The sequence below is a fragment of the Chelonoidis abingdonii genome, chromosome 25, assembly GCF_003597395.2.
Source record: "Chelonoidis abingdonii isolate Lonesome George chromosome 25, CheloAbing_2.0, whole genome shotgun sequence".
Classification (NCBI taxonomy): Eukaryota; Metazoa; Chordata; order Testudines; family Testudinidae; genus Chelonoidis; species Chelonoidis abingdonii.
In genome coordinates, this window is record NC_133793.1 from 1,639,328 (window position 1) to 1,664,611 (window position 25,284).

At 45.1% G+C, this 25,284-nt stretch overlaps 1 protein-coding gene across 1 annotated transcript; it reads right to left on the bottom strand.

Moving 5' to 3' along the window:
• Window positions 1–429: 429 nt before the first annotated feature.
• ZC3H12A (zinc finger CCCH-type containing 12A) lies at window positions 430–16,826 on the bottom strand. Its single transcript, XM_032796282.2, has 6 exons — window positions 16,681–16,826; window positions 14,478–15,086; window positions 5,982–6,121; window positions 4,574–4,808; window positions 3,698–3,804; window positions 430–3,590 (listed from the first exon to the last, which is right to left on the bottom strand). Exons 2-6 carry the CDS (start codon window positions 14,945–14,947, stop codon window positions 2,545–2,547), a joined length of 1,998 nt encoding a protein of 665 aa, XP_032652173.1. The 5' UTR covers window positions 14,948–15,086; window positions 16,681–16,826; the 3' UTR covers window positions 430–2,544.
• Between the last annotated feature and the right edge of the window lie 8,458 nt (window positions 16,827–25,284).

Genomic DNA, 25,284 nt, shown 5'->3' on the forward strand with positions numbered 1-25,284 from the left:
ATAATAAAAACACAGTGTAGCATCTTTTGTCACTTCAGCCAACTTTTCTGCCACAGAGCCTGGTTAAAAACCCACATGCCAGCAGAGTGTCACTTCCCTGGACCAACCCCCCATTTGTTACCATGGCATATCCCAACACTTCCATGACCCCCAGCCTCACAGCCACGAACAAGTACATATGCCTAGCCCACAGTCTGAAGCAGGGACATTTCATGCCCATTTCACAAAGCACAGAGATTAAGTGATTTTCCTCAAAGTGATCCAGGCAGTCTGTGTCAGAGACAGGAACTGAATCCAGAGATCCCAAGTCTCAGTTCAGTGTCTTAACAGCTCACCCACCTTTCTGGAAGTATATTGTGGTACACTCCTTAAAAAGCCCAGCCAAGCTGTAAAATAGTCTTCTCAAAAGCCATCAAAAAGAGACTCAACAACCTAGCCATTCATTTTTATTTGGGTAATGCAAGTTCTTACTTTGCCATGACACACAGGGCTGTCTCTTCCATATGGCTAGCTGAGCATGTAGAATTTAAGTGATAAAGCTGACATTTATTGAAACTTGCTGTAAGTATAAAAGCGTTAAGACCTTTGACTGCAATAAAACAAGTATATATTGCTGCTAACTCTTCCAGAAACCACCACTAATACATAATGGCTGTGTTAAGTACAGTACTAAGTAAAATAGTATCATCAAGCAAGTTTCTGGACAATACCACTAAAAACCATCTTTCCTGTAATTTACAAATATGCAAAGTTATCAGGTTACATAAGATTAAGAAGCATTTTGCTTACTAACATGAAACATTACAGTTCTGTAATGTATCATAATTAACCAGGTATACAGGGTTTCTGTGTCCTTGTGGTTTCCATGGCACATGGTGCCAATTTGGCTAGGCCATCCATTGGAAATCTGAGTGGTAAGAACCAGCAAACAGAACAGCCTCCAACACACCACAGAGACATGGGGTGCTCAGCCATACCTGTGCTCAGTTCTCCCTCTCATGGTTTATCACTTAGAAGGACCTTGATTTAACCACAAGACGGACATAATTAAAAAAAAAATCATCACACAGATACAATGTGTATCAACAAATCAACTGCTTCTGGCCTGCAAGTGAAAGTTTCCTTTGCACCCTAAATAAAATGCTGGGACCAGAATCAATTGCTACAGTATTTGTATATCTTAACATTTTAGTTACAGTATCTACAAGTTAAAGATATCCTTAACCGAAACAGACTGAAGAGGGTCAAATTTGTTAAACAAAACACCACAGCTTTGGATATCTTGGGAATCTGAAGGGTGCTAGTGGAGGTGGGGAGAAAACAATATGTAGGCGTGGCAAATTCAAAGAGAAAATCCTGAACATTGCCAAGAATTTGGAGGACTCATCAAAATGTAGTGGCAAAAGGGACTTGCACGTTGTGTGGCTGCCAAGTGGGACCTTAGTCACTTCGTTTTACCGATCCCCACAGCTATGGTGGGGTGATGACAAAGGAGGAGGTAACACCCCAGGCATTCCAGGCCTTGCAGCACTGTACTGATTCCATGGCTGGGCATAAGGGAAGACCAGTGTTTTAGAGCAGCACAAGCCTGCTCTTCTCTGAATTTTGGTACAGAATGTACTTTTGCTGGAGAAAGTGCAGGAGACGAGGCTCAAGTCCAGAATGCAAGAGTCACCTGTAGGTTTGGTGCAGTGCCAGGCCCTTCCAGGCAAGCGGAGAAGCTGAACCACCTCACTCTTCTCATTAGTGGGAGCCCTGCAGCAGGCGAAACAGCTGCCCTGTTCACAGAAGAGTGGCCCCACATAAAGCCATCTTATTAGGGGTGGGTAGGGAAGGGAAAGGCCATAAAAATGGACTTGAGTCAGCTACTGGAATCTGGCTTTTCACATATAGAAATGGAATCTGCCGCTTCCTCACAAGGATAAAATGAAGTTACTCGATGGGAGTTCAAGGCAAGCAGCTCAGTTAGGAACTAGGGAGCAGAGTGGACAAGAAGCACAGACTCCAGCCTTTCCCGACATGTAGTTACACAGACACACACTTACTGCAAAAGGCATCATCTCAGAGTAAGCCCACAGACCCAACTCATTCAAGTGTAATTATCAGATCTTTCTCTCAGTGCCATACATCTGACCGTGTGCTACGCTGCCTTTGAATGCTGCAGGCTAATGGGAAGAACCAGGGTCCAAAGTGCCCAACTGACAGTTGCAGCCGCTCAATGGGCAAGAGAGACTCACCTATTCCTACAGGTGAATCCCTGCTCTGTGCTCCTGAGAAAGGCAAAATCCACCTCCTTTCCCTAGATTCCTGCTAATATGCCCTAAGGGGGGATGGGACAGTTTCCTCACAAGCTGTTTTGTGAGGTGCATTAGGATTGGGCACACCAGAGTACGGCATTGGCCCACTGAGTCTGGTATCCTACCTTCATCTTGGACCTGGCACTTCAGAGGAAGGTGAAAATCCTCACTGAGGCAGCCGTGCCAGTTGTGCTGTGTGGTCCACAGGAGAGACATTGCTCCCAGGACTCCCAGCACATCATCTGCCTCACATCCCTGGGTTCTGAGACTTGTATGTCAGTATTTCAGCAGCTAGTCTTTGGGGATCCAACAGCTGAGGGAAACGGCTCATCACAGCATCTACTAAATGGGGGTGGAATATGCCACAGAGTTTCACATGCACATTAGCTCGCTCTTCTACAAAGCGGTCTGGTGGGGCCCACTGGCAGTGGTCACCGTACGCTGGCCCTGGGGCTCTCGGCAATGGGTGAGGGTCTCTAATATTGCTAGGTCGTGTTGATGTGGGAGGCATTTGGTATGGCTCAGACCAGTATTCACGAAGATGATGTGCTGGGGTGTTATACTCATTGGGAATGCTATAATGCCCAGTACCCGCTGGATGTATGGGCACTCCATAACCTGGGAAAGACTGAGAGGACCTCGTGTGAGGGTTCTCAGCACTATATGGCAAGTAGTTAGTAACAGAGGAGACCGATTTGCAAGAGCCATGCTTATAGTGGCCAAGGGTGTCCTGCTCTACACTAGGAGAGTGCTGGTAGACAGGTCTCTGTCTGCTGCAGCTACAGACTGCCATCTGTTCGGGGTGGGAATGCTCACAGTGACTGGTAGATCTGCAAGGCCACATCTCAGACATTTGGGTCTCAAGGGATCCAATGCCTGAGTCAAGATGCTCCTGAGAGATGTAAGAGAGAGAGTCCATATGGGGAGAAGGAGGAGGATGCTGGTACCAGTCAGAAGATCGATAGCTGCCATTGTTAGAGGGGACACTGCCCAAGGCACAATCCCCCTGGATTAGGAGGGGACTGTCACTAGGTTTTGCTTTTTGGGCTCTGCTTTTCCTCTCCATGGAGACCTTCTGCCCAGAGCCTTTGTCGCTGTCTGTGGACACAGAGCAGAGGAGCTCTGCCTGGGAAGGTCTCCTGCTCTTTTTCTCCTCTTTGGCAGTGCTGGTGGGGCTTCTGGTTGGGGACAGCCTTGCATTGGCCCGTAGTTCATCAGCTACAGAGCGCTGTGGCTGATTGATCCTTTCGGGGTGATAGAATTTACACTTAATCCCATAAGTGCATTTCTTCCCTGCAAGGAAAAGGCAGAACATAGGGTGACCTGCTGCAATTCACCCAGTGCGTACAGTTCACTCTGTACAGACACCGTTGCCCTCAAGCCTATAAGGCTAGTCTTACCGTAAGGGCACTGCTGTTTCTTGTGTTCTGGCACCAACGGTTTCTTTCTCAGGAAGTTCTCCAGGCTGGGGCCATGCCGCCCTAAGGGGTCATCTGGAGGCATAAACCTAAAGGAAGATAATAAGCATTAGCCAGGAGCAACCACTTTCCTGGGCCAAGGTTTCAATCTCTCAAGAGGATTAAAAATTACCCACACCTGTGAACCCCTCCCCGTGCCAGCCAAGAAACAAGCCTTGGCACAGCCACAAGAGTGAACAAGTCAGACAATTCCTCTAGACCCACTTGGAATAAAAGTTTCTCTTAACCCATGGCAGGCTGACCTGTTCACTGGCCACACGCAGAAGGGCTGCTGCCCATCTGTACTTCAAGTAAACAAGAGAAGGGTTTGATTGAGATTGTTGCAAGAGGCCTCTTGCCCCAGGAGCAGAGCACAGCAGGCTGCCTCCCCCGCACTGCTGGTCACGCCAATCCTGTGTTCTGCTGTCAGCACACTGGGCCAGCTGATCGTTTCCCCATTTGTAACACGGAGGAAGCAGATGCTCTGTACCAGTGCCAGGCCAGCTCAGGAATGTCAGCAGGGAGGAGCTCCTGGCTCCAAGCAAGCCAAGTGCAGTCAGAGCCACTCTTGGCCTTTTCTTTGTGCCCTCCCTGTGACTTGCTGCCGATTGGGAGGAGCTGTTCCACCTACGAAGCACTGAGTCACTTCCTCTCAAATACCTTAAGTTACTTGCTTTACCCTGTGTTTGACACTCACCTTTCCAGCCTCTCTTTACAGGTCATCTCCTCCTAACATTAAGATGCCACTGACCCTCTATTAATCAATGGTCACTTAAAACTGCTGTATTGTTTTTAAGCAACTGGGGAACAGGAACGTACTTGTCATTAACAAAGGAATACATCAGCAAGCGCTCCTCAATGAACTTCTTCCATTCCGGACGCTCATTCTGCAGGTCACGGTAAGTGTCGTTGGAAACCACGATGCCATCAGACTCGTATGCCAGTTTCACAATGAAGCGATCATCATAACAGACAACGCGTTTGCCTCCAACTCGTCTGGAAGGAGTGAAGACCAGAATTTTCTTCTTTTCAAGGTCACGGAGAATGTGCTGGTCTGGAACAAACAATCATGAAAACATGGCATAAACACACACAAGCCTATACAGCCTGGTATCATTTTCAGGCAACAGATGCCAAGAAAGTCAAGTGTAATGTTTACAGGAAAAAAGTAAACTAGCTATGAACATGCAGAGTCCAGCCAGTTCCAAAGGGGCACAGCGTCAGGCCCAAGGCTGCTTCAACATTTCAGTTACTCTCTGTCCTGCACAGACTGCTACTGTTAAAATCTTTCCAATTTTTAGGAAGTTTTTCAGTTTCCTCCCCCAGCATCCCTCTTATGGGCACTGAACCAAACTAAATTTAACACAGACCAAGACTGTCTTCTGGCTAAGGGACTGGACTAGGACTCTGAAGGTCTGGGTTCAGTCTGTGGCACAGCCAGGAATAACTGATGTGATCCTGGGGAAGTAACTTAGTCTCTCTGTGTCTCCATCCCTTATCTGTAAAATGGGGACAATGATTCTTCCTTGACTTGCATACATTAGCTATGCTGTCTGCATCGTTTGTAAGCTCTGAGGCATGGACTGACTCCTCCCATGTGTTTCTACAGCACAGGGAGGTCCTGATTTTAGTAGGACATGCAGATGCTGCTGTAGTACAATGAAACTCCAGCCCCCATGTTTTCTTCAACCTACAACAAGCAGAGCAATTAGGCAAGGCCAAAGCATGCCTTGGATGCAAGTGGTCAGGCAGACTTATTTATGGATTTCTTGTCAGAGATGAAATACTGACTTAGGAACACCTCAAACCTCAGTTGCTTGGAAACTCAGAACAGCAATTATCACCACCTGGCCCCATCTGAATGGATCCCCATCCTGCTATATTCTACCAAGCTGCTTGTCTGTTAACATTTCATACAGGTGTGCGGTACGGCCATTTACAAGAGGAAAAAATGAATTCTGGAGATAAGAAAAGGTAACATCAAGTGAGTAAACCTCAGGAATAAGGAAGCATTTTGGAATAAAGTTAGTTATGTTCTTTGAACTCAGTTACCTTATCTGAGCAAGAACTTGCTTAGAGAGGTTAAGGACTTGAAATCTCGTTGGTCAGAAGCTTGGTTAAGTTTCTAGTGCTCTTATTTTCCATTCTCTACTTAGGAGCTTACTGGACCATTGGACCTTGGCAGGCTTATTAAAATGCTACAGTTGGAAGCTTTAGAGTTCCACACCTGTGATAGGCACATCTGGTCTTGGCTGTTCTTTTCTCCAAGATGGCACAAAGACTGTGATATCTAGGTGTCCTCTGTCCCAAAACCAGTGAACGGCCAGCAGGATACCTCGGCAGGAGAACACTTCTTTATTTCCATGGCTGCATTAAAAGATTGAAGAAGACCTTGTTTTCAGTATTCAGATACAATGTACTTTTGCATATTTACAGACAGCACACGAGTCAGACAGTCCAATACTAAGCAAGCAGAGCCAGTGTTTTAGACATTCTTTTCAAGGTGGTACTTTTGTAGACCTGGTATCCTGTTACTCTACAGATTGTGAATTCACACATTTATTGCAATACATTAAAAGAGGTAGAGGGCACCAGTAGTTTTGTCTTAAGCTATTCCAAAGCTGCAATACCCACAAATCCTCAGGCGCACAGAGCACCCACAACTGTCATCAATTTTTAGCACCTCTGAAACCGGGGTCCATTTGTTTACAATTAGGCACTCAAATCTATATTTAGACTCCCAAGTTACATTTCAGTTTTGCTGGCACAGCTATGTCAGGGGTGGGAGGGGAGAGAGGAAAGAAGAGGAAAATCACACCCATAGCCAACAGAGCGTTACTGGCAAAACCTCCTAGTGTAAGTGCAGTTATGCTGGCAGAAAAATGTCCGTTTGCAGTATAGCTTCGTTTTGCTTGGTGAGCTGGGGTAAGCAAGCAATACCAGCAAAAGGACTCTTGCCACTACAACTTTGTTCACACTAGGCGTGGTCACCAACCTAGCTATATTAGGCAAACTGATGCAGTATAGACTAGTCTTCTTCCTTTTGCTTTACGTCATACAAAAAATGTGTCACTCATCTTTACAGATGATCTTTGTTGAAGGACAGATCCTCTCCTCATTATACAGAGCCCAGTACCTGGAGAGACTACCTGTGACTGCACTGTGTTTTTGAAATGGCAGCTTCAAACCTGAAAGCCCCTAACAAATTCTGTATATCCCGCTGGCCTGTTAGAGAATCAAGAGAAGGAAAAATTCTACTAGAAGAGGGCAATCACAAGTATCAGAGGTTAGTTGCTAGTACAACACAATCCTTCCTACTGAATGGTCAATTAAGTCAGATCAGTAAGTCTCTGGAGAGTTTCTATACAACAAATGGCTGGTGGTAATTTCTTTGCAGGTTCCAGTATTCACAATGTTATCAGTGCTTATGTTGCACATTAACTAGAAATATTATCAACTGTTTCCAAGTTACTAGTTTCACAGTAGTGACAGATCAGGGCTGTAGGTAGTATTTACTTTAGGGTGACTTTCAGAGACCATGAATGTTACACTGAAGAGTATGAAGGGGGAGTCACTCTTCAAGAGAATCGATTTCCCCTCACTACCCACTTAAACAAAAATTCATATTACATTTCTAAAAATATTAATATCCACAATGCAAAATAATTAAATTATGGTCCATGCAAAGTCAAGGAACTTGCTTTATGTTTAAGCAACCCTCCCTTCAGTAGGTAAAAGATTCTCTGGAAGGCTATGATCAGAGTCAAGTATTTTTGAAACAAATAAGAATATTAAAAAGTGCATTACCAAGATAACAAAGAAATGCAGCAGCATATTAGCGTACAAAGAACCTGGTTTCCTATCTCTTGGGTGGTGGACAACTGCCTACCCTTGAACCTAAATCATTTTGTTACACAAACTCACATATTCTAACTGGCCAGTTTCCATCAGCCCATCCTGTGATCCACTATCATAAATACAGTCTGATCTGGGGCCCAGATACCCGAAGAAAACACATGAAAGGCAACTGCTCGTGTTGGTGTTCTCTGAAGAGCATTCATGTCACATCACTTTTCACAAGAACCACGGTTGTAACTCTTGTGTCCTTGCCAAATTCTAATTTAGGTAATTACATGGTGCCTACTTAAGTTCCCTTGCAGTTTCAGAGAACAAGATTTGTTTCCTGTCCTAAACCGTAGCGTAACGTTAACATGTGCCAGTAAAGAAATGTCACATTCCACGTCAGAGGCAGCTGCTTTTCACTGATGAAGATATTCCTGGCTCAAAACTGCTTGGGGAGCCTTCATAACAAAAGATGTTATATAAATGTAAGGTAACAAACACGAATAGTATTGTCTGTGAGTATTGCCTGCAAGTCTTAGCACAATTTTTAAAGGTGAAAGTTCTTATGTGGGAAAAGCAGTGGGCGCCTACTTTTTTATACCACCATCACAGGTTCAGAATGGCTTATGACAATACAAAGGTACATAGACCGCAAGAACAACAAGGAGTCCGGTGGCAGATTTATTTGGGCATAAGCTTTCATGGGTAAAAAGCTACTCCTTCAGATGTATGGAGTAAAAATTAGAGATGCAGGCATAAATACACTGACATGAAGAGAAGGGCCATTTCAATCAGGGTGTATGTGGTACACTCCCAATAATTGATGAGCAGCTGTCAATATCAAGAGGGGGGAATTGCTTTTGTAGGGAGCCAAGGCCCATACCATATTAAGTCATTCTGCAGTCTTAGAGACTGATCTGGCAAACTCTTGGCCAACCAGAGTAATCTCACTGTCTCCTCACAGTAGGCAGCACTACATAGTCAGTAAGCGTTTGCGGTGCTGCGGCATAAAGCAGGTACAGTATAATTAAATGAAGTCAGATAATTGGAAAAAGCTGAAGCACGGACATGAGAGGGGGCATCTTTTTGGTGGTGCATGTGGGTTTAAAAACATCCCCCATAAAACATACAGAAGCAAATGCTCTGTGGAAAAAGCTTTGGACACGACTGTCCTTGTATTAACCATTGCATGCTATATTCCTGAATCCTGCCCTTGAGTTCTTTGGGTAACAACGTCAGAAGTACCTATGTTCAAAGAGACTACTTGTTTCTCTGAAAAACAGTTAAATGCCAGAAACCTTTACATTAATGTGAGCAATATGTAGGGTGAAAAATACCAAAGGCACTAGGATTTTGGCCTCTGAATCCTCTTGCTAGGGTCTTATGAAGTGAAAGCAGAGGGCTCATTTTCCACTTTACTCACAAAAAAGCTAAGAATTTGGATAAAGGCACCTATGTTCTTTCCCCAACAATAGATTTTTAAAAATGGCATGTAGCTCAACAGAGCTCCTATTACAAGCCTAAACATGGTATTTTGTGGCTTTTGCCAGTTTAGTCACTTTGATGAAGTAAGAGTGATTTTTTTAAATCCCTATGAATTTGCATGAAAAAACCCAACACATGGAGCAGCCACTTTCTAAATTAAATAACTTAGGCATGTTTTCTTCCCACCCACTGCCACAGCAACAAAACACAACTTCTATTTTGCCTTTTAGAATACAGTAGAACACCAGAGTTACAAACTGACCAGTTAACTGCACACCTCATTTGAACCCGGAATTACACAAATACAGCACAGTACTGTGTTAAATGTAAACTAAAAAAATAATGGGAAAGAAGCATTTTTCTTCTGCATAACAAAGTTTCAAAGCTGTATTAAGTCAATGTTCAGTTGTAAACTTTTGAAAGAACCCCCATAACATTTTGTTCAGCGGTATGAACCACCCCTATTCCTGAGGTGTTCGTAACTCTGAGGTCCTATTGTAGAAGGATTTAAAGGAACCCAACACCATCCAAAGTTCACTTCCTCACTGAGCCAAACCCCAGGCTAGAAATACTTTTTTAAAGCTTATGAAACAGAGAATATATTATAATACAACTGAAGACATGCTCAGATACTCCAGTCATGGGAGTCAAACGAGTACCTGACCGGGCAGAACTTTCACTGCTGCAGGACCAAGAATTACTATTCTTTCTCCTTCAGCTCCCAGCTCCAGGGTATTTTATAGGATTATTGAACCATCATCATCTGATTTGGTTCTACATGGACACAGATTTGAAATGATACTTCTATATTACTGGTATATGGAATTCTCAGTTTAATCAAAATGGGTCCTTCATTCTGTAGGAAGAAAAAGATCCAAGCTGGGGGAGCAACTTCTGTTTGTGAGAGATGCAAGCTTTTGAGCTACACAGAGCTCTTCTTCAGGTCTGGAAAAGATACCCGGAGCATCCCCGCTAAATACAAAGTGGTACAAATTGTTTAGCATAAGGGGCTAACACGTTTTAAGAGACCATTCACGGTGAAGTGTGCAATTAACAGTAGTATGATACGGAAAGGTCAGTGGGTTATCGATTGTTATGAGCCATAAATCCAGAATCTTTACTGAGTCCATGATTTTTAGTTTCTAGCAGCATTATGACTTAAAACACCCAGCCTTGTCTTTTGAAGGTGTTGTGCAGGTTTCCTTTGAGGACGAGGGCTGAGAGGTCAGATATAGAGTCACTGTGTTGTGAAGAGTGTTCCATCCATGGGTGATTGTCTTATTTTTCAGAGAGTTCATTCGAGAGCATAGTGATTGTGTGGTTTCACCCACATAGTTATTGGAGCACATGGTGCACTGGATGAGGTACACCACATGTGATAGGCACCTGTGAGACCCACGGACCTTGAAAGGTATGTTGGGGGAGGGTTCTATGACGGCAGAAGTGTTAACATTGTAAGAGACAATTCAAGTGGGCAGTTTACTCCTTATTCTAAGGAATCTGTTCCATCTTGTATTTAGCTGTAACACTCTGGGTATGTTTACACTGCAAAGTAAGCCCAGGCTTGAGCCTAACCCCCCTTCTGTCTACATATAAATTGTGTTAATCCAGCAGATCCTTGGTCTGAGCCAAGGGGCTGGAGGGTGAGAGTGAGTTAAGCCAGGACCCAGGATTCAAGCCCTATTGCAGATGCAGCCTAACTAGATTCATATTCTGGGAGTATGCTACAAGTCTCCCTCAATCCCACAGGCCAACTTTATTTGTCCTCTTCAGAGTCAAGTTTTCCCACACTGCACCATGAACAAAGGGCTAGAGCAGGGGTAGGCAACCTATGGCACTGATTTTCAGTGGCACTCACACTGCCTGGGTCCTGAACACTGGTTCAGGGGGCTCTGCATTTTAATTTAATTTTAAATGAAACGTCTAAACACTGAAACCTTATTTACTTTACATACAACAATAGTTTAGTTATATATTATAGACTTCTAGAAAGAGACCTAAAAAGGTTAAAATGTATTACTGGCACGCGAAACCTTAAATTAGAGTGAATAAATGAAGACTGAGCACACCACTTCTGAAAGGTTGCTGACCCCTGGGCTGGAGCGTCCACATTTTGTGAGTGCGCAGGATATGGGCTCAGACCCATGAAATGCTGCGTAGATGCTAGAGCCCCAGGTTAGGACCCAGGATTCAGTGATTCCTAACCCGGAGTTACAAATGAGTGTAGATTCTCAAACTGCAGATTAACAAACTCAGGGCCTGCTAACTCAAGTTCTATTAACCCCAGGCTTACATTGCAGTGTAGACCTACCCTTTGAGTACCTTTCCCACTGAAGAAGAGCTCTATGTAAGCTCAAAGCTTGTCTTGTTCACCAACAGAAGCTGATCCAATAACAGATATTACCTCACCCATGTTGTCTCTTTAATGTCCTTGGACCGCCATGGCTACAACTACACTGCAAACAGGAAATTAAAAAAAAATTAGCATGCGTAAGATTTAAGCCACAGACCAATTTGAGACTGTTGCAAGGTTTATTTGGATATGAAGATAAACAGGGGGAACTGAACATCTACCTAGGTTTGTTTTGTCTACCCCCCCCCCTTCAAAACAAATGCAGATGTTTACTGTACCCCAGGGACAGCATTGCTGCGTGGAAGCTATCTTTAAAAGCTCATTGAAAATGTTTTAAAATAGTAAGCTTCCAAAGTTCAATTACCCTACATCAGTGGTCAGAAGAAACATACCCAAAAAGGAGTTTTTACAAAACCAATAGGAGTTGAAAGATACCCTGACATTCACCACCACAGTTCCTGAAAGAGTAAATGAAAACCATGCATTCAGGTTTCTGGAGTCCCAGCTAACAAGTCAGAGTCCGTAATGAAAGTGGCCAAATGGGCTGATCTGATTTGGCAACTACTGAGAAATTCCCTTAGAAGGAAGTAGGAGCTAATTTCCATTGAGATTTGCATATGGTGTTGAGAGCTGTACACCAAGACCTGCTGCTCATTGTGCAAGTGAATCACCAGGGAACATTATACACCATTAATACAGGAAGTTTCAGAACGGAATTCCCCTCCTGGTAAACGGCTCAAAAAACCACACACACACACACACACACATCCCACAACTGATTGCTTTGCAAACATTAAACTTTGTTCCAGCTACAGTATTACTACAGCTTTACAGGAATCAGAGGAGAAAGGTTCTCTCTCTAAATGGCACCTAGAGATCAAGTGTTATAAGTACAGAAAAAGAAAAACCAAGACAGACATTCCTAGAGGGACAGACTCTGTCCTGACAAGTTCTCAAATATATCATAACAAACATTTAGAAGAACAGAATCAAACAGTATTTACTTTGGAACCTTTCACCCTAAAGTTTAGTCATAATAAGGGCATGTTTCTAATGGGGGAAAAGCATTGGTTAATGCAACAAAGCAGGCATAAGCCTGGAGATGTAAATCCTCTACTCCCCTGAAGAGGAGGCAACTGCAGGCATGATACTGAAAAAACCAAACTACCAGATCATACTTATGCTGGATGCCTCACCCCCTGGAATGTGTTTCAACTCCTCCTTCCTCAACACAGCACCAGAGGGGTCGGGCCTTCTGCATTAGGGAGGTCAAGAAATCCCACTAACTCTGAAATGGACAAGCGTGCCAATTCTTTTCTGCAGTTATTTCATGTAATACAAGTGCTGAACAGATATATTTCACCACAGCTGCAAATCAAGGAGACTAATCACCACATACCTGGTCTGCCCATGACCACATCTGCCATGCACTCGCCTTTGCTTGATGTAAGCATATCCAGGGGTAAGAGCCTAATACTTTGTCTGCATGAACTAAAACATTCATTCAGAGTTAAAGGTTTCTGCAATAAAATTAATGCTACCCGCTAGCACTTCTCTTAAAATAAAGGTCTTTTCTCACATTAACACACTATGCTGGGAAATGCAGCTTTGTTGGAGAAACAATTATTAACGGAAAAGGGCCAATCTCTCTCCTACACACACTTCCAGGTTAAGTCCACTGGCTATAAAGTCTGGTAGGTTAGTGCGCACATCAGAGGCAAACACAATATTTCCTGATCATACTGGCTAAGTTGGGCCTTGGCTCTCAGATCTGTTATATGGTCAGGAGATAGGGTGTTCCCCTTCCTTCCTCATACAACCTTACTCAGCCATACCTCCAATCATGACTTGGGGGGGGAAAAAAAACCACACCTGTAAGGCAGTCTCCATAAATGACTTTCTTCTGCCTTAGGTAAATCTTCTAGAGTAGTTCTGTGTGCACCGGCATGTATCTTCTCAATACAAGAGAGATTAAGACAATCAAATATAAACTGAAGGAAACTTGTATTTGAATTGAAGTGGCAGAATAAGATTTGATGTCTGAGTGTATTATCCTCTCCAACAGGTTCCACAGGACTTGATTTTTTTTTAAATCTAGAGCTAAGTATACTGTATGTTCAAAAAAAAAAAAAGAGTTCACTAAAGGGGAGCCTTCCTCATATCCCCCCACTTCTCCCGCCCAAAATCCACTTTGCCATTCTTAGGGGGCAAAACGAGGCTGAAAACTTTTAATCTAGCCTGGGCCAGAGCTGAATCTGTCCAATACACATGGTACCCCAGATCTCTTGATCAGAATGCCGATAAAAATAGGGTAGACTCTCGCAACAGACAGTATGAGAGATCTGCAGATGAGTCATCATCTTGCCTCCATATTCACAGCTGTCAATGATGCTGCAGAACTGGGGCACCCATATCTTTCTAAACTGGAAATCTGTCCCTCTTTTCCTCCACCCAACCTGCAGATCTGCCACGAGATTTAACCAAAATGTTGTGGAAACTAGACCCGAGATGCCCCTTTACTCAAAGCAACAGCCTCTTCTAATTAATTCTGAAAAAATTATTTGTTAAGCAACTTCCTGATTTTGGAGCTTACGTACAGTAATTAGGTAACAGGACTACACATCGGGGATTTCACTTCTGCTTGCTAGTTTAAACACAAGAACTTCAGCATTTCATATGAAGCAAGACCAAAATTCCCAGGGGGCATAAAAGTCCCCCTCATTCACACCCTGGTGGGAAGTCAGGGCAGACAAACCAAGGACTGAATGGGCCATTAAGACAGACTGAACCTCACATTTGTATATGTTGCCCTTCCAGGTGGAGGAATGAGACATGTTGGTGAGACTGCTCTATCAAAGCCCAGCCTGGCCTCACGTTTGTGGAGAACTTGGAGGCTTCCAGAGTTTTTGACCTGGAACACAAACACTCAACTCCCCAAAACCAAAAAACCTTAAGAAATGTAAATAAATTAATTTTAGCATAGTGGCTTCAGATTAAATTATAAAGTAAAGACATTTTTCCCATTTAAAGGGACCAACATACCTCATTGCCACATTGCTTCCATCAATAACAATGGGTTTTAAGTTATTGCCTTCCTTTTCCTCCGACGGTGGCACAGGTGCAGGGGTTTTGTTGGCAAGTCCCCCACGAGGTACCAGTGGGGTTTCTATGGCCTCCTGGGTGGGGTCAGCAGTCTCTCTGTCAGCAGCTGCAGCACCATGCTTCACAAGCTCCCCAAGGACTGTATTGGTGTCAGCATTTAAGCCCAGTTTTTGGAGGACGATATAAATCTCTTCAGATGAGTAGCCCAGTTTGCGGAAGAAGTCCACTTTCATTTGCATCTCAGCACTGTCCATGAGGTCCTGCTCCAAAATCCTGAGCCTTTCCTGTGCTGCTCGGGGTACCACATCCACCATGCTGAGCAGCTCACACTCTGTTGGGTTCTGGCCCTTGGCAGGAAGCACGCAGTTCAAGTTGAGGTGATCGTTTTCAGATGTATCTCTGGAGTTCATCCTTTTGTCAGCTTGAGTAACTTAATATTTGTCAACAGGAAGCATCTCACTCCAGCTGGGAAAACCCAGAGTAGAAGGTATACTGTTTAAGTTCATAATTTTCCTCAGGCAAGTTCTGTTTTTCATTCACACCCAGTATCTGTGAATCAATATAGTGATTGTTAACTCAAAGACTTGATCTAAAATAAAAGAAATGCAGGAGCTGTTTCCACATAACATTCTTCAAATTCTTCTCTGTGGCTCAGAGACTCAAGAACTCTGGAAATTCTTCTATTGATACTTCATGTTTATGTTTCCAAGGCACATCACAAGAATTGAAAAATCTTTAGAAATCCCACCCCCTACACCTTGTTAACATGAAGATTGTTTGCACTCAGTTTAATTCAGTGTTTGTCAAAATAGGTTATTACTTTCCTATAGCACATCAGATGCACTTGTTAAAATGGTCACATTTCTTACAGCTTTTGTAATAAGGATCCTGGGATGTGCAACATCACTCTTAGCACATAAATAGCACTTATCACCTTCAAAGTGTCCTACAAATGTTAACTGATTAAGCCCCACAAACAACCCTATGAGGTAGGGTCAGTTATTAATCCTTGTACAGATGGGAAAACTGAGACTAAGGCAAAGCAGCTTGTGCAAGTCATGGAGTGAGAGGGTCAATGACAGATATGGAATTGGGATGCAGATTCCTGGTCCTGTGCTCAGACCATGCAACTGCCTTGTCTGTGTTCCACCCTTCCAATGGGGGCACACCTACAGCCCCTTAGCTACTATGACACAAGCTAAAACGTAGCCTATGAGTAAAAGAATAGCAGGATACAGCACCTGTGCTCAACTGTGGCCTCAAGCTTTTGTACAATGATCTCATTTCCAGCTACTCTCAGATTCTTGTTTCAGGCCTGTGCATTCCTACTTCCCGGACAGAAATGCAGGAGACACACACAGGGTACACACTGATCGCCTGCCGGGTGTCTAACAGAAACCCTGGGGTTCTGCCCTTCGCCCTGCCAGCCCAGGCCAGCAAACAGGGCACTGGACCGGGACGCAGGAAACCTGGGTTTTAGTCCCCCTCTGCCAGGGCCCTGCGGTGTGACCTTGAGCCAGCCACATCCCCTCCAGCATCTGCTGCGCCTCCTCGCACCCTGGGTCTGGATTTCGGCAGCCAGCTCTATAGGGGCAGGGACGGGTTGTAGAGGGGCTCGCACCAGGGGGGGCCCTGATCACAGCTAGGGCCAGAAGTCACCCCGCAGCCCAAGCCCGGCCGCAAATGGAGGACAGCCCCAGCTCCCTTACCTGCCCCCTCCCCCCCGCCTGGCCGCGAACGGGGGACAGTCCCCCCGGCTCCAGCCTTACTGCCCTTCCCGGGCCCACCTAGCCAGCCCGCCCTTATTGCCCTCGGGACATGGGGGAGCCCAGCCCGCCCAGCCCTTACATCCCGGGCCGAACAACGGGGGGATAGTCCAGCCTTACCACCACCGCTTACTGCCGCGGCACGAAGGGGATAGTCCCCTGCCTACCTGCCCAGTCCCGGGCCACGAACGGGGATATCCCAGCCCCGGCCCAGCCCTTACTGCCACCCGGGCCACGAACGGGGAGTCCCGGCTGCCCAGCCCTTACTGCCTGGCCAGCCAGCCAGCAGCCCCTTTCTGCTCCCGGGCCGCGACCGGAGGTTAAGCCCAGGTCCCCGGGCCGCGCCGTGTGGGGCAAACGGCCGCGGCCCGATCCACGGCTGGTGCGCGCGTGCGGCGCCGGGAGGGTCATGGGTGGCGGGACGGGCGGCTGGGCGGGGCGCGCTTTATATCGTGGCGGGCCGCGCAGGCTGGAAGCGGAAGGGGGGGGGGCGGGGAACGAGAGGAGCCGCGGCGTTTTCATCTCGATCGCGCGCCGTAGTAGGGCCGGCCCGCGCGCCATGCGCGGCGGGAGCCGCCAGGCGGGGGGGTTCGGGGCGCGCGAGACCCACTTCCCCTGCACCTTGGGGGCAACCACCTGGGTGTTGGGGAGCAGAGCCCCTTCTTCTGCAACTTGGCCGTGGAACCCCAAACCCCTGGGGGTGGGGGGGAAACCAGAGCCCCCCTTCCTTCTGCACCTTGGGGGACACCCTGGGGTGGGGAGCAGGAGCCCCCCTTCCTTCTGCACCTTGGGGGACACCTTGGGGTGGGGAGCAGGAGCCCCCCTTCCTTCTGCACCTTGGGGGACACCTTGGGGTGGGGAGCAGGAGCCCCCCTTCCCTCTGCACCTTGGGGGGACACCCTGGGGTGGGGAGCAGGAGCTCCCCTTCCTTCTGCACCTTGGGGGGACACCCTGGGGTGGGGTGCAGGAGCCCCCCTTCCCCCTACACCTTGGGGGGACACCCTGGGGTGGGGAGCAGGAGCCCCCCTTCTGCACCTTGGGGGACACCCTGGGGTGGGGTGCAGGAGCCCCCCTTCCTTTTGCACCTTGAAGGGACACCTTGGGGTGGGGTGCAGGAGCCCCCCTTCCTTCTGCACCTTGGGGGGACACGTTGGGGTGGGGAGCAGGAGCCCCCCTTCCCCCTACACCTTGGGGCAGGGTGCAGGAGCCCCCCTTCCTTCTGCACCTTGGGGGGACACCTTGGGGTGGGGAGCAGGAGCCCCTCTTCCCCCTACACCTTTCGGGGGACACCTTAGGGTGGGGTGCAGGAGCCCCCCTTCCCCCACACACAGCAGAGGTGGGGTACATGATACCCCTTCCCCAGACACACTGAAATGGGGTGGGGATGCAGGGACCCGCTTACCCCCATGCACTTGGGCAAGCTAAGGGGCTCCTCTCCGCTCCCCCCCTTGTGTTTTAGTGCTGAGCTGTGACCGACAGCCAGGTGCTGACTGTCCCCAAAGTGCCTCTCCATGGGCTGCGAGAGGGGCCTCTGGAACTAGGGGGGCTCTTGCATGAAGTGGTTTCCATCATACACAGGGTTCACAGTTTGGTTCAGTGGCACTCAGCTCTTCACTATGCAAATTGCTCCAGCTCCCCTGGCTAGGGGGGAACCTTGCTAACCCCAGGGCCTTGGACCAGTCACTCACTGGCTGGCCCCGTTCTCCTCAGAATGGGTTATGACTCCTTGTACTGACAGCTGCTGTGGTTTGATTTATTCCCCCCCCCCGCCCCATTTGGAGTGTATCTTAAAACCCTTTTCTCAGGGAGATGTGCACCCGAGAGCCCCATTTACATGGGCAAGGGATGTTTCTAGCTCTCTCGATTGTAGAGAAGAGCATAGAAATGTGACCCAGGTGCATCTCAAAGACTCTGACACCAGCAGGCCAAGTAATACGATAATCCCCCAGCATTAGTACTTTTGAAAGTCTCAGGAGTTTAGGTGAGTCTCACAATTTTTGAATACTTGGAGTTGGTAACACTGAAAATCTCAGGAACTAAAGTGAGTGAGAGCTTTGGGGCTCCAGGCCTTGTGAAGGCAGCCGACTACATCAGGTGCCTCGCTTTAGATTGCCACATTTGCAGGAGGAGGGCATTTTCAAATCAGAGACAGAGCTGGAGCTTGCTGGCGCTGTGTGATCTTCCACAGGTTTTTTTTTCCAGCAAGCTGTGCAGATTGAAATCCTAAAGCTACATGGACCCATCTGTAAAAAGCGACAGAGTCCTGTGGCACCTTATAGACTAACAGATGACTGTTAGTCTATAAGGTGCCACAGGACTGTCGCTTTTTACAGATCCAGACTAACACGGCTACCCCTCTGGTACATGATAGACCCATCCGTTGCTTTGGCATGTATTCTTCTGCCACTCCTACATTAGACTTCCTTTTGCTCCATCACAAATGCCTTGTTCTTCATCTCTAGTTTAGTGATCGTTTCCTCAGGGTATTGAAGTTTTTCAGCCCATTTTTTAGGTTTTGTTGTGTCCATATCTGAGATAGCTCAAGTGCTTTACATTTCTCTGCTGCCTCTCCTTTCTAGCCCATTTTCTACATTTCTGTGCAGTTGCTGTGTTCTTACTCTCAGACGCTTGAGTCTCCTCAAAGTTTTCACGTTTACATAATATGGCACAGATTCTGGAAGCCACTGACTACAATTTACCCTGCTGAGCTGTTGCTGTTGCTTCTATAGAGTATGATGCAGCCAGCTAAGGAAAACTACAATTATGACAAGCATTTTAAACATGTTCAAGACCAAATGGTTTAGTTCTACAAGAAGTTCATTTAGAAATCACAGCAAATGTGAGAAAGGAGGCAATTCCATGTCCTATATCCATCCTTGATAGTTCATGAAATTCCATGTTAGTGATGATAAAAAGCCAGTCAGTGCTTTGCAAAATAAGTGCACAATGTTTTTTAGATTTGTTTGTTGCATTTTAAAACTTGCATTAGTAATTAATTTATTTTTAGATTTTTGATGTGTGCTATACAAGTATGTGATTTTTGGAGGGTGGAAAGAAGGGAGTATGAAATATTGTTTAAGAAAGAGAGTCAGTATCATATTTGCTTGATATTGTCCCCTTTCATTGCCTTGGTCTCTTTCCAGTACCTGGCAAAGGTACTTATTTGTAGAATAATCACAGTTGATGAAGAAACCGGTCTTTTTCTTAAAGCACCTGGTTTTTATGCAAATCATTTTACAATAAGGAAGATTTGACTCAACAACAAGTGTACTCATTAGCCAGAGTAACTCTTCTTCCTGGTGTCCTTTAAGGACAGCCTTTGCGCTAGATCAGGAGTTGGCAACCTTTCAGAAGTGCTGTGCCGAGTCTTCATTTATTCACTCTGATTTAAGGTTTTGCATGCCAGTAATACATTTTAACGTTTTTAGAAGGTCTCTTTCTATAAGTCTATAATATATAACTAAACTATTAATGTATGTAAAGTAAATAAGGTGTTTTAAAAGTTTAAGAAGCTTCATTTAAAATTAAATTAAAATGCAGAGCCCCCCGGACTGGTGTCCAGGACCCGGGCAGTGTGAGTGCCACTGAAAATCAGCACATGTGCCATAAGTTGCCTATCTCTGTTCTAGATTTTGCAGTCTGGATGTCATTACTGGTTTTCCTGGATCCTTTTGTATTGTTAGGTGGGTCTAAAAACAGCAAAAGCCACTGCTGACAATTTAGAAGGGAAATTTGGTAGGGATGTGTAGCCAATGATTTTAGTACCTATGGTAGTGTAATACCACATTACAAAATTCACTTTAAATAAAAAAAAAGGCTACAGCTGAGAAAACCCTTTTGTCTGGTAATTCTCAGACATGTGGCCAGTTGGTAACGTTCTGAGTTTAATAATTTAGAGATAAATTTTAAGAAGACCTGAAGGCCTGGCCATTTCCCCTCCCTGGTGCAAGTTGCAAATTAGAGCACGTATTATTACTGTTTATCAAAGTACCCAAAAGTTTGCTAGGCACCTCCCAAAATAAAGAGGACATGCCTTTTTCTGGCCTTCTTTATGTATAATAAAGATGAAAAAACATTAAAGTCAATTTCCTCCCCTCTGTGTAGGTAAATGTTAGTGCTTATTGCATGGAAGTGGGGCATGCAGCAGCTGGTTCAGACTGAACCCTAAAGAAACTAACCAAACAGCACTCCCTGCTGGGAAGCAGAGAGCAAGACCAGGCTGAGAGCGCTGTGCATGGTTTGCTTTTCTGTGTTTGTTTTTTTTTCAACTATTTGGATTTCAAACACTTCCCAGAGTTAGATGATAAATAAACAGAGAGAAATTAAAAGAGGGAAAAGCTGTTTCTTTGTGAGATTTGATGCAAGACAGGGTGGATAAAAATCAATGATTTAAAAAAAATTGGATTTTTTTAAATTTAAATCAGATTTTTTGATAAAATTCTTTTTGAAGAAAAAACCTATCTAAAGATAGTTTTAATTAAGATACATTATAGCTCAAAAATGTCTCAGGGGGAATAGGGATTATAAGTTCTAACTCTATAGTATGAGACAATATATTCATGTCACGTTTAAAAAAAGTTTGGTAAATGAGTTCCAATAGTTCATGGATTAGGGACTGAATCTTATGGAGTTCCAGGGGCTTCTGTATAGATTATTTAGGTTAATCTTTCTATCTCCCCAATGTGACTCACTGCTCAGTCTAGAAGATACCATCAGAGATGCTTAGTTTTGCAGTTCTAAACTGGGGATTTGTGTCTCCAGATATAACATGCTTGTGTAAAGATGCTGGCTTTGGTGGGACCCAACTGAGAGTGCCAGTTCAGGACAAACTGCTCAGAGCAGGGCAGTTACAGCCCAAAGGGCAAACCAAACAAGCCAAACAGAGAGGACTTTGGTTTTACCCCACTGGCTAACCATAAGTCACACAAGCAATTCCCTTAGACACTCCAGTTTCCCAGTATCACCACCAGTGGCACTCATTATGGGGACAAATGGTTGTGAAAACCAATAGCCCAGTAAAAGGAGAAAAAAGGTTCTCTCAATCCTAAAGGACCCAGGTCAATATACAAATCAAATCTTACACACAAATCATGCTGTTGCCAATCCTTTAGTTTCTAAAATCTAAAGGTTTATTCATAAAAGGAAAAAGATACAGACGAGAGCTAGAATTGGTTAAATTGAATCAATTACATACAGTAACGGCAAAGTTCTTGGTTCAGGCTTGTATCAGTGATGGAATAAACTGCAGGTTCAAATCAAGTTTCTGGAACATCCAGCTGGGATGGGTCATTCAGTCCTTTGTTTAGAACTTCAGTTTGTAGCAAAGTCCCTCCAGAGGTATGAAGCAGGATTGCAGACAAAATGGAGGAGCTGCAGCAGTTCACAAGTGTATCTGCCTTCTTTCAATCAGTCAGTTGTATAGCTGATGGTCCTTAGTGGGCCATCAAGCAGGCGAGGCAGTGCTGATGCCAAACTGTCTAGGGTGTCACCCAGAAGCATAGCGCAAGTTTGAAATAAACAATATAGAGCCAATACTTATAACTTTAAATACAAAAATGATACATGCACCCAGATAGCATAATCATAACCAGCAAACCATAACGTTGTCTTAGACACCTTATTTGACCCCCTTTATACAGGATTTGGTGCCACTGCAGGACCTTGGTTGCAACAATGGTCTATATGGTCCCAGTTTGTGTCAATAACATCACAACTTGTTAACAGCAAAAATGTTTTTAAATAAATAATATGTAGAGGTGAGAAATAACAGACCTCAACTCTATTGTCCCTCTGCAAATTTGTGTACACAGAGTCAATCCCTTACCCTCTCTCTAAAAGTGCCAAGTTTCTAAAAGTTCAATGAATAGAAGATTGTTGGGGGCAGAATAGATCTGGACAAGAAGACGACGTCTAGAGATAAATGTGAGAAGTGAGGGACATATGCTGGTTTTGTTAAAATATTATGTTTGTATTGAAGAAAAAAATCCAGAATACTTAACGTTGTTGTTTTAGTTAAATAAAACAATTTAAATGTCTGTCTGGTGATGTTCTCCTCCTAATACATCATGGCAAGAAAATCCTCCAAATATTAATGATTAACCTGTTGAATTGGAGATAGTTCACCTCCCAGTGACTTCATAAATATCTGCTTCAGTTACCTTTGGTAAATGAAATAACCAATCATTCATTTTCCGATACAACTGTAAAACTAATCTGAAAAGTTTTCAAAAAAAATCACTGTTTAAAAATGTATAGTGTGTACCTTCTAAAAATGAAACCTGAATCTATCTCTGAGTTGTGAAGAATATGTATTAAGGTTATAACAACCAACAAGAATGCACTTTTATATAGAAAACTATGATTCAATCGAGTCTTAGTGATGTAAATCAAATCCATCCTGATTCAAGATAGAGAGGTGATGAGGTAGCAAGACTGCTCCAGAGGGCAAGAGCAGCAAGGGAGAAAGCTCTTGAACCTGCAATGCTGAGATTGTGTGGAGGAAGCTATTGTGAGAGGAGGAGGAGAGTCCATAAGCTTGGCTGGTCGGTCATGGATGGTTTCAAGAACGAAGCCAATCCTGAAATGAATAGGAAGCCATTGAAAAAATGCCAATATTTCAGTGGACCATCTGAACTCGTGGTGCTTCACTCAGCTTTGTGCACTTGGTGAACTGGAGACACTGTGGGAATTGGAACGATCTGACCTCAGGCCTATGGCTGGCCTGAGAAGCGTAGAGAGAGTGGACTGCATAGAGCGGCTCTCAGCACCTTTAATCTAAAATGCTGTGAGCCTGAAAAAAGCAACAGCCTCTGAGGTCACCTAGGAGGCAAGGCTGTAACTAAGGTCAGATTGTAAACAAATGGGTTCAATCTGAATTCATAATGTTACTTTTACCCAATGCAGAATTTAGGTTTATGAATTTTTGCTTCCATACTGAAGTTTATGGTCTCTGGAAGCGAATTTCCTAGAAAACAGCCAATGTAAGAGGTTTCAGATCACAGAGCCAGAGCTCTTGACATAGGCAGAACAGTGCTGGCAGCATGCATGCACCTGTTTATTGGTTCAAGAATAAACAAGAAGAGTTTTCATTTTCCTATCCATATCCTGGACCTTTTGCAGTAGGGCCTTGTATCCTGGTGAGGCAGAATGCACATTGCTCTGTTGCTAAGCAGAGGCATCTTCCCGTCTTTTTCCAGGGGGTGTGTGCACCTCTAGCTGTCATTAAATAAATTGCATCCAGGGCACTTGCAAGTTAATTAGGTCTGGTTTCTAGTTCCTGTCTTTGCATATTTACTTTCACAAGAAAGGATGTATGGAAACCCCCTCTGCAGAATGCACGGGTACAGGCCTTTCCTGATAAAGAGCTTTCTGTGAGTGATGGCAGCTGGGTAGGCAAAGCTAGACACCAAACCAAGCAGTTTATTAAGATGACTCTTCTGTGGATGGCAGCTGTAACTAGCAGCACATTTCACTCTCTTTTTAACCTCTGGCAATAAAGCAGTAGATTCTGCTCTCCACAAGCACTCTGAGTGCCACCTCACTCCCTGAGTAGCCTGAGAGCTCCTTCCAGAGTAAGGTCTTGTCTAGTACTTTCACAAAGTGGAGTTATTATTCCAGAATAAAGTCACTTTTATTCAGAATAGATTGTCCACAGAGAGAGCTAGGCCAGAATAGCGATAATGGAATAGCTTATTCCACGGTATCTACACCAGTTAGTTTAGTTAGGCTAGCAAAACTTTAGGTACCACTCACTATAGCAGGGAGTGGCAACCTTTGGCACGTGGCCCATCAGGGAAATCCGCTGGGGGGCCGGAAAGGTTTGTTTACCTGCCGTGTCCGCAGGTATGGCCTATTGCAGCTCTCTCTGGGCGTGGTTCGCCGTTCCAGGCCAATGGGGGCTGCAGGAAGTGGCGGCCAGTACGTCCCTTGGCCCACGCCGCTTCCAGCAGCTCCCATTGGCCTGGAGCAGTGAACCATGGCCAGTGGGAGCTGTGATCGGCCAAACCTGCGGACGTGGCAGGTAAACAAACCGTCTTGGCCTGCCAGCAGCTTTCCCTGATGGGCCGCGTGCCAAAGGTGCTGATCCCTGCAGTATAGCAAACTCTGAGCCTGTGAATGACAAGTGTTAAATTGCAGAAGTGCTGACTTACTTCTGCAGAGCAACAGCTCTTTTAGTAACGCCTTATGTTATTTCATGTGTGCTTACTTGAGGAATGAAGCTATCACCTCACAGGTCTTTTTAACCCTTAGAAATCCATGTTGTTGTTGGAGGTTAACAGGACACAGAATGTAAACCCTTAGAATCAGTCAGACCCTGCTGCATTTGTATTTTGGAGCAGCAGTTTGAGCCTGTGAATTCGAAGCCAATCTACTAGGGATGAGGAGACTGAGCTACCACACCCGGGTTCTGAGGTTAGTACCTCGAAGTGTTGTGAAGATGTAAAGCAACGAATATCATAACTATTGCTTTAATGTATGAAACCTCTCCCAGTGCAGCAAGGAGCTCAGGGTGCAGCACAAAGGTCAAAGGACATAATAGCAACATTAGGGCTGTCAGTCCGGTTCCTAAGTCCTCAACTCCACCATACAAATCATGTTTACCAACCCCTTTATTGGCCATCTTGGCTGAGAGTCCACGGACTGAATGGGCCACAGATACTGAACCCCCTGCCCCTTCTCTTTATGTTCCAAGCTAGCACCTTAGCAGGAGACAGTGTGGGGAAAGCTACCCCTGCCCTGGCCAGGCTGCACCTGCTCTGTGGTTAATCAGAGGACTTCAGCATTCAGAGTTGCCAAGTTGGCATTTATTTTGTCTTGTGAACTTGTTTATCAAGTATTGGTATCTTTTGCTCCCCAAGCGATGACTTTTTCTTGCTGAAGCAGAGAAATCTCCTGGACTCACCGGGTAATTGGCAATACACTGCAGCAGAGTTAAAGAGCAGAAAGCCCACACAAGCAACACTCTCTGCTAATAATTGATG

Bases quoted from the DNA above. Each gene is read 5' to 3' on its own strand.
- ZC3H12A (XM_032796282.2), bottom strand. From the start codon at position 14,947: ATGAACTCCAGAGATACATCTGAAAACGATCACCTCAACTTGAACTGC. The intron at 6,122-14,477 runs GTATGTTGGTCC...CTTTTAATGCAG, and splicing joins GGAAGCAATGTGGCAATGAG to CCATGGAAATAAAGAAGTGT. The intron at 4,809-5,981 runs GTGTGGAACTCT...TGTTTGTTCCAG, and splicing joins ACCAGATGTGCCTATCACAG to ACCAGCACATTCTCCGTGAC.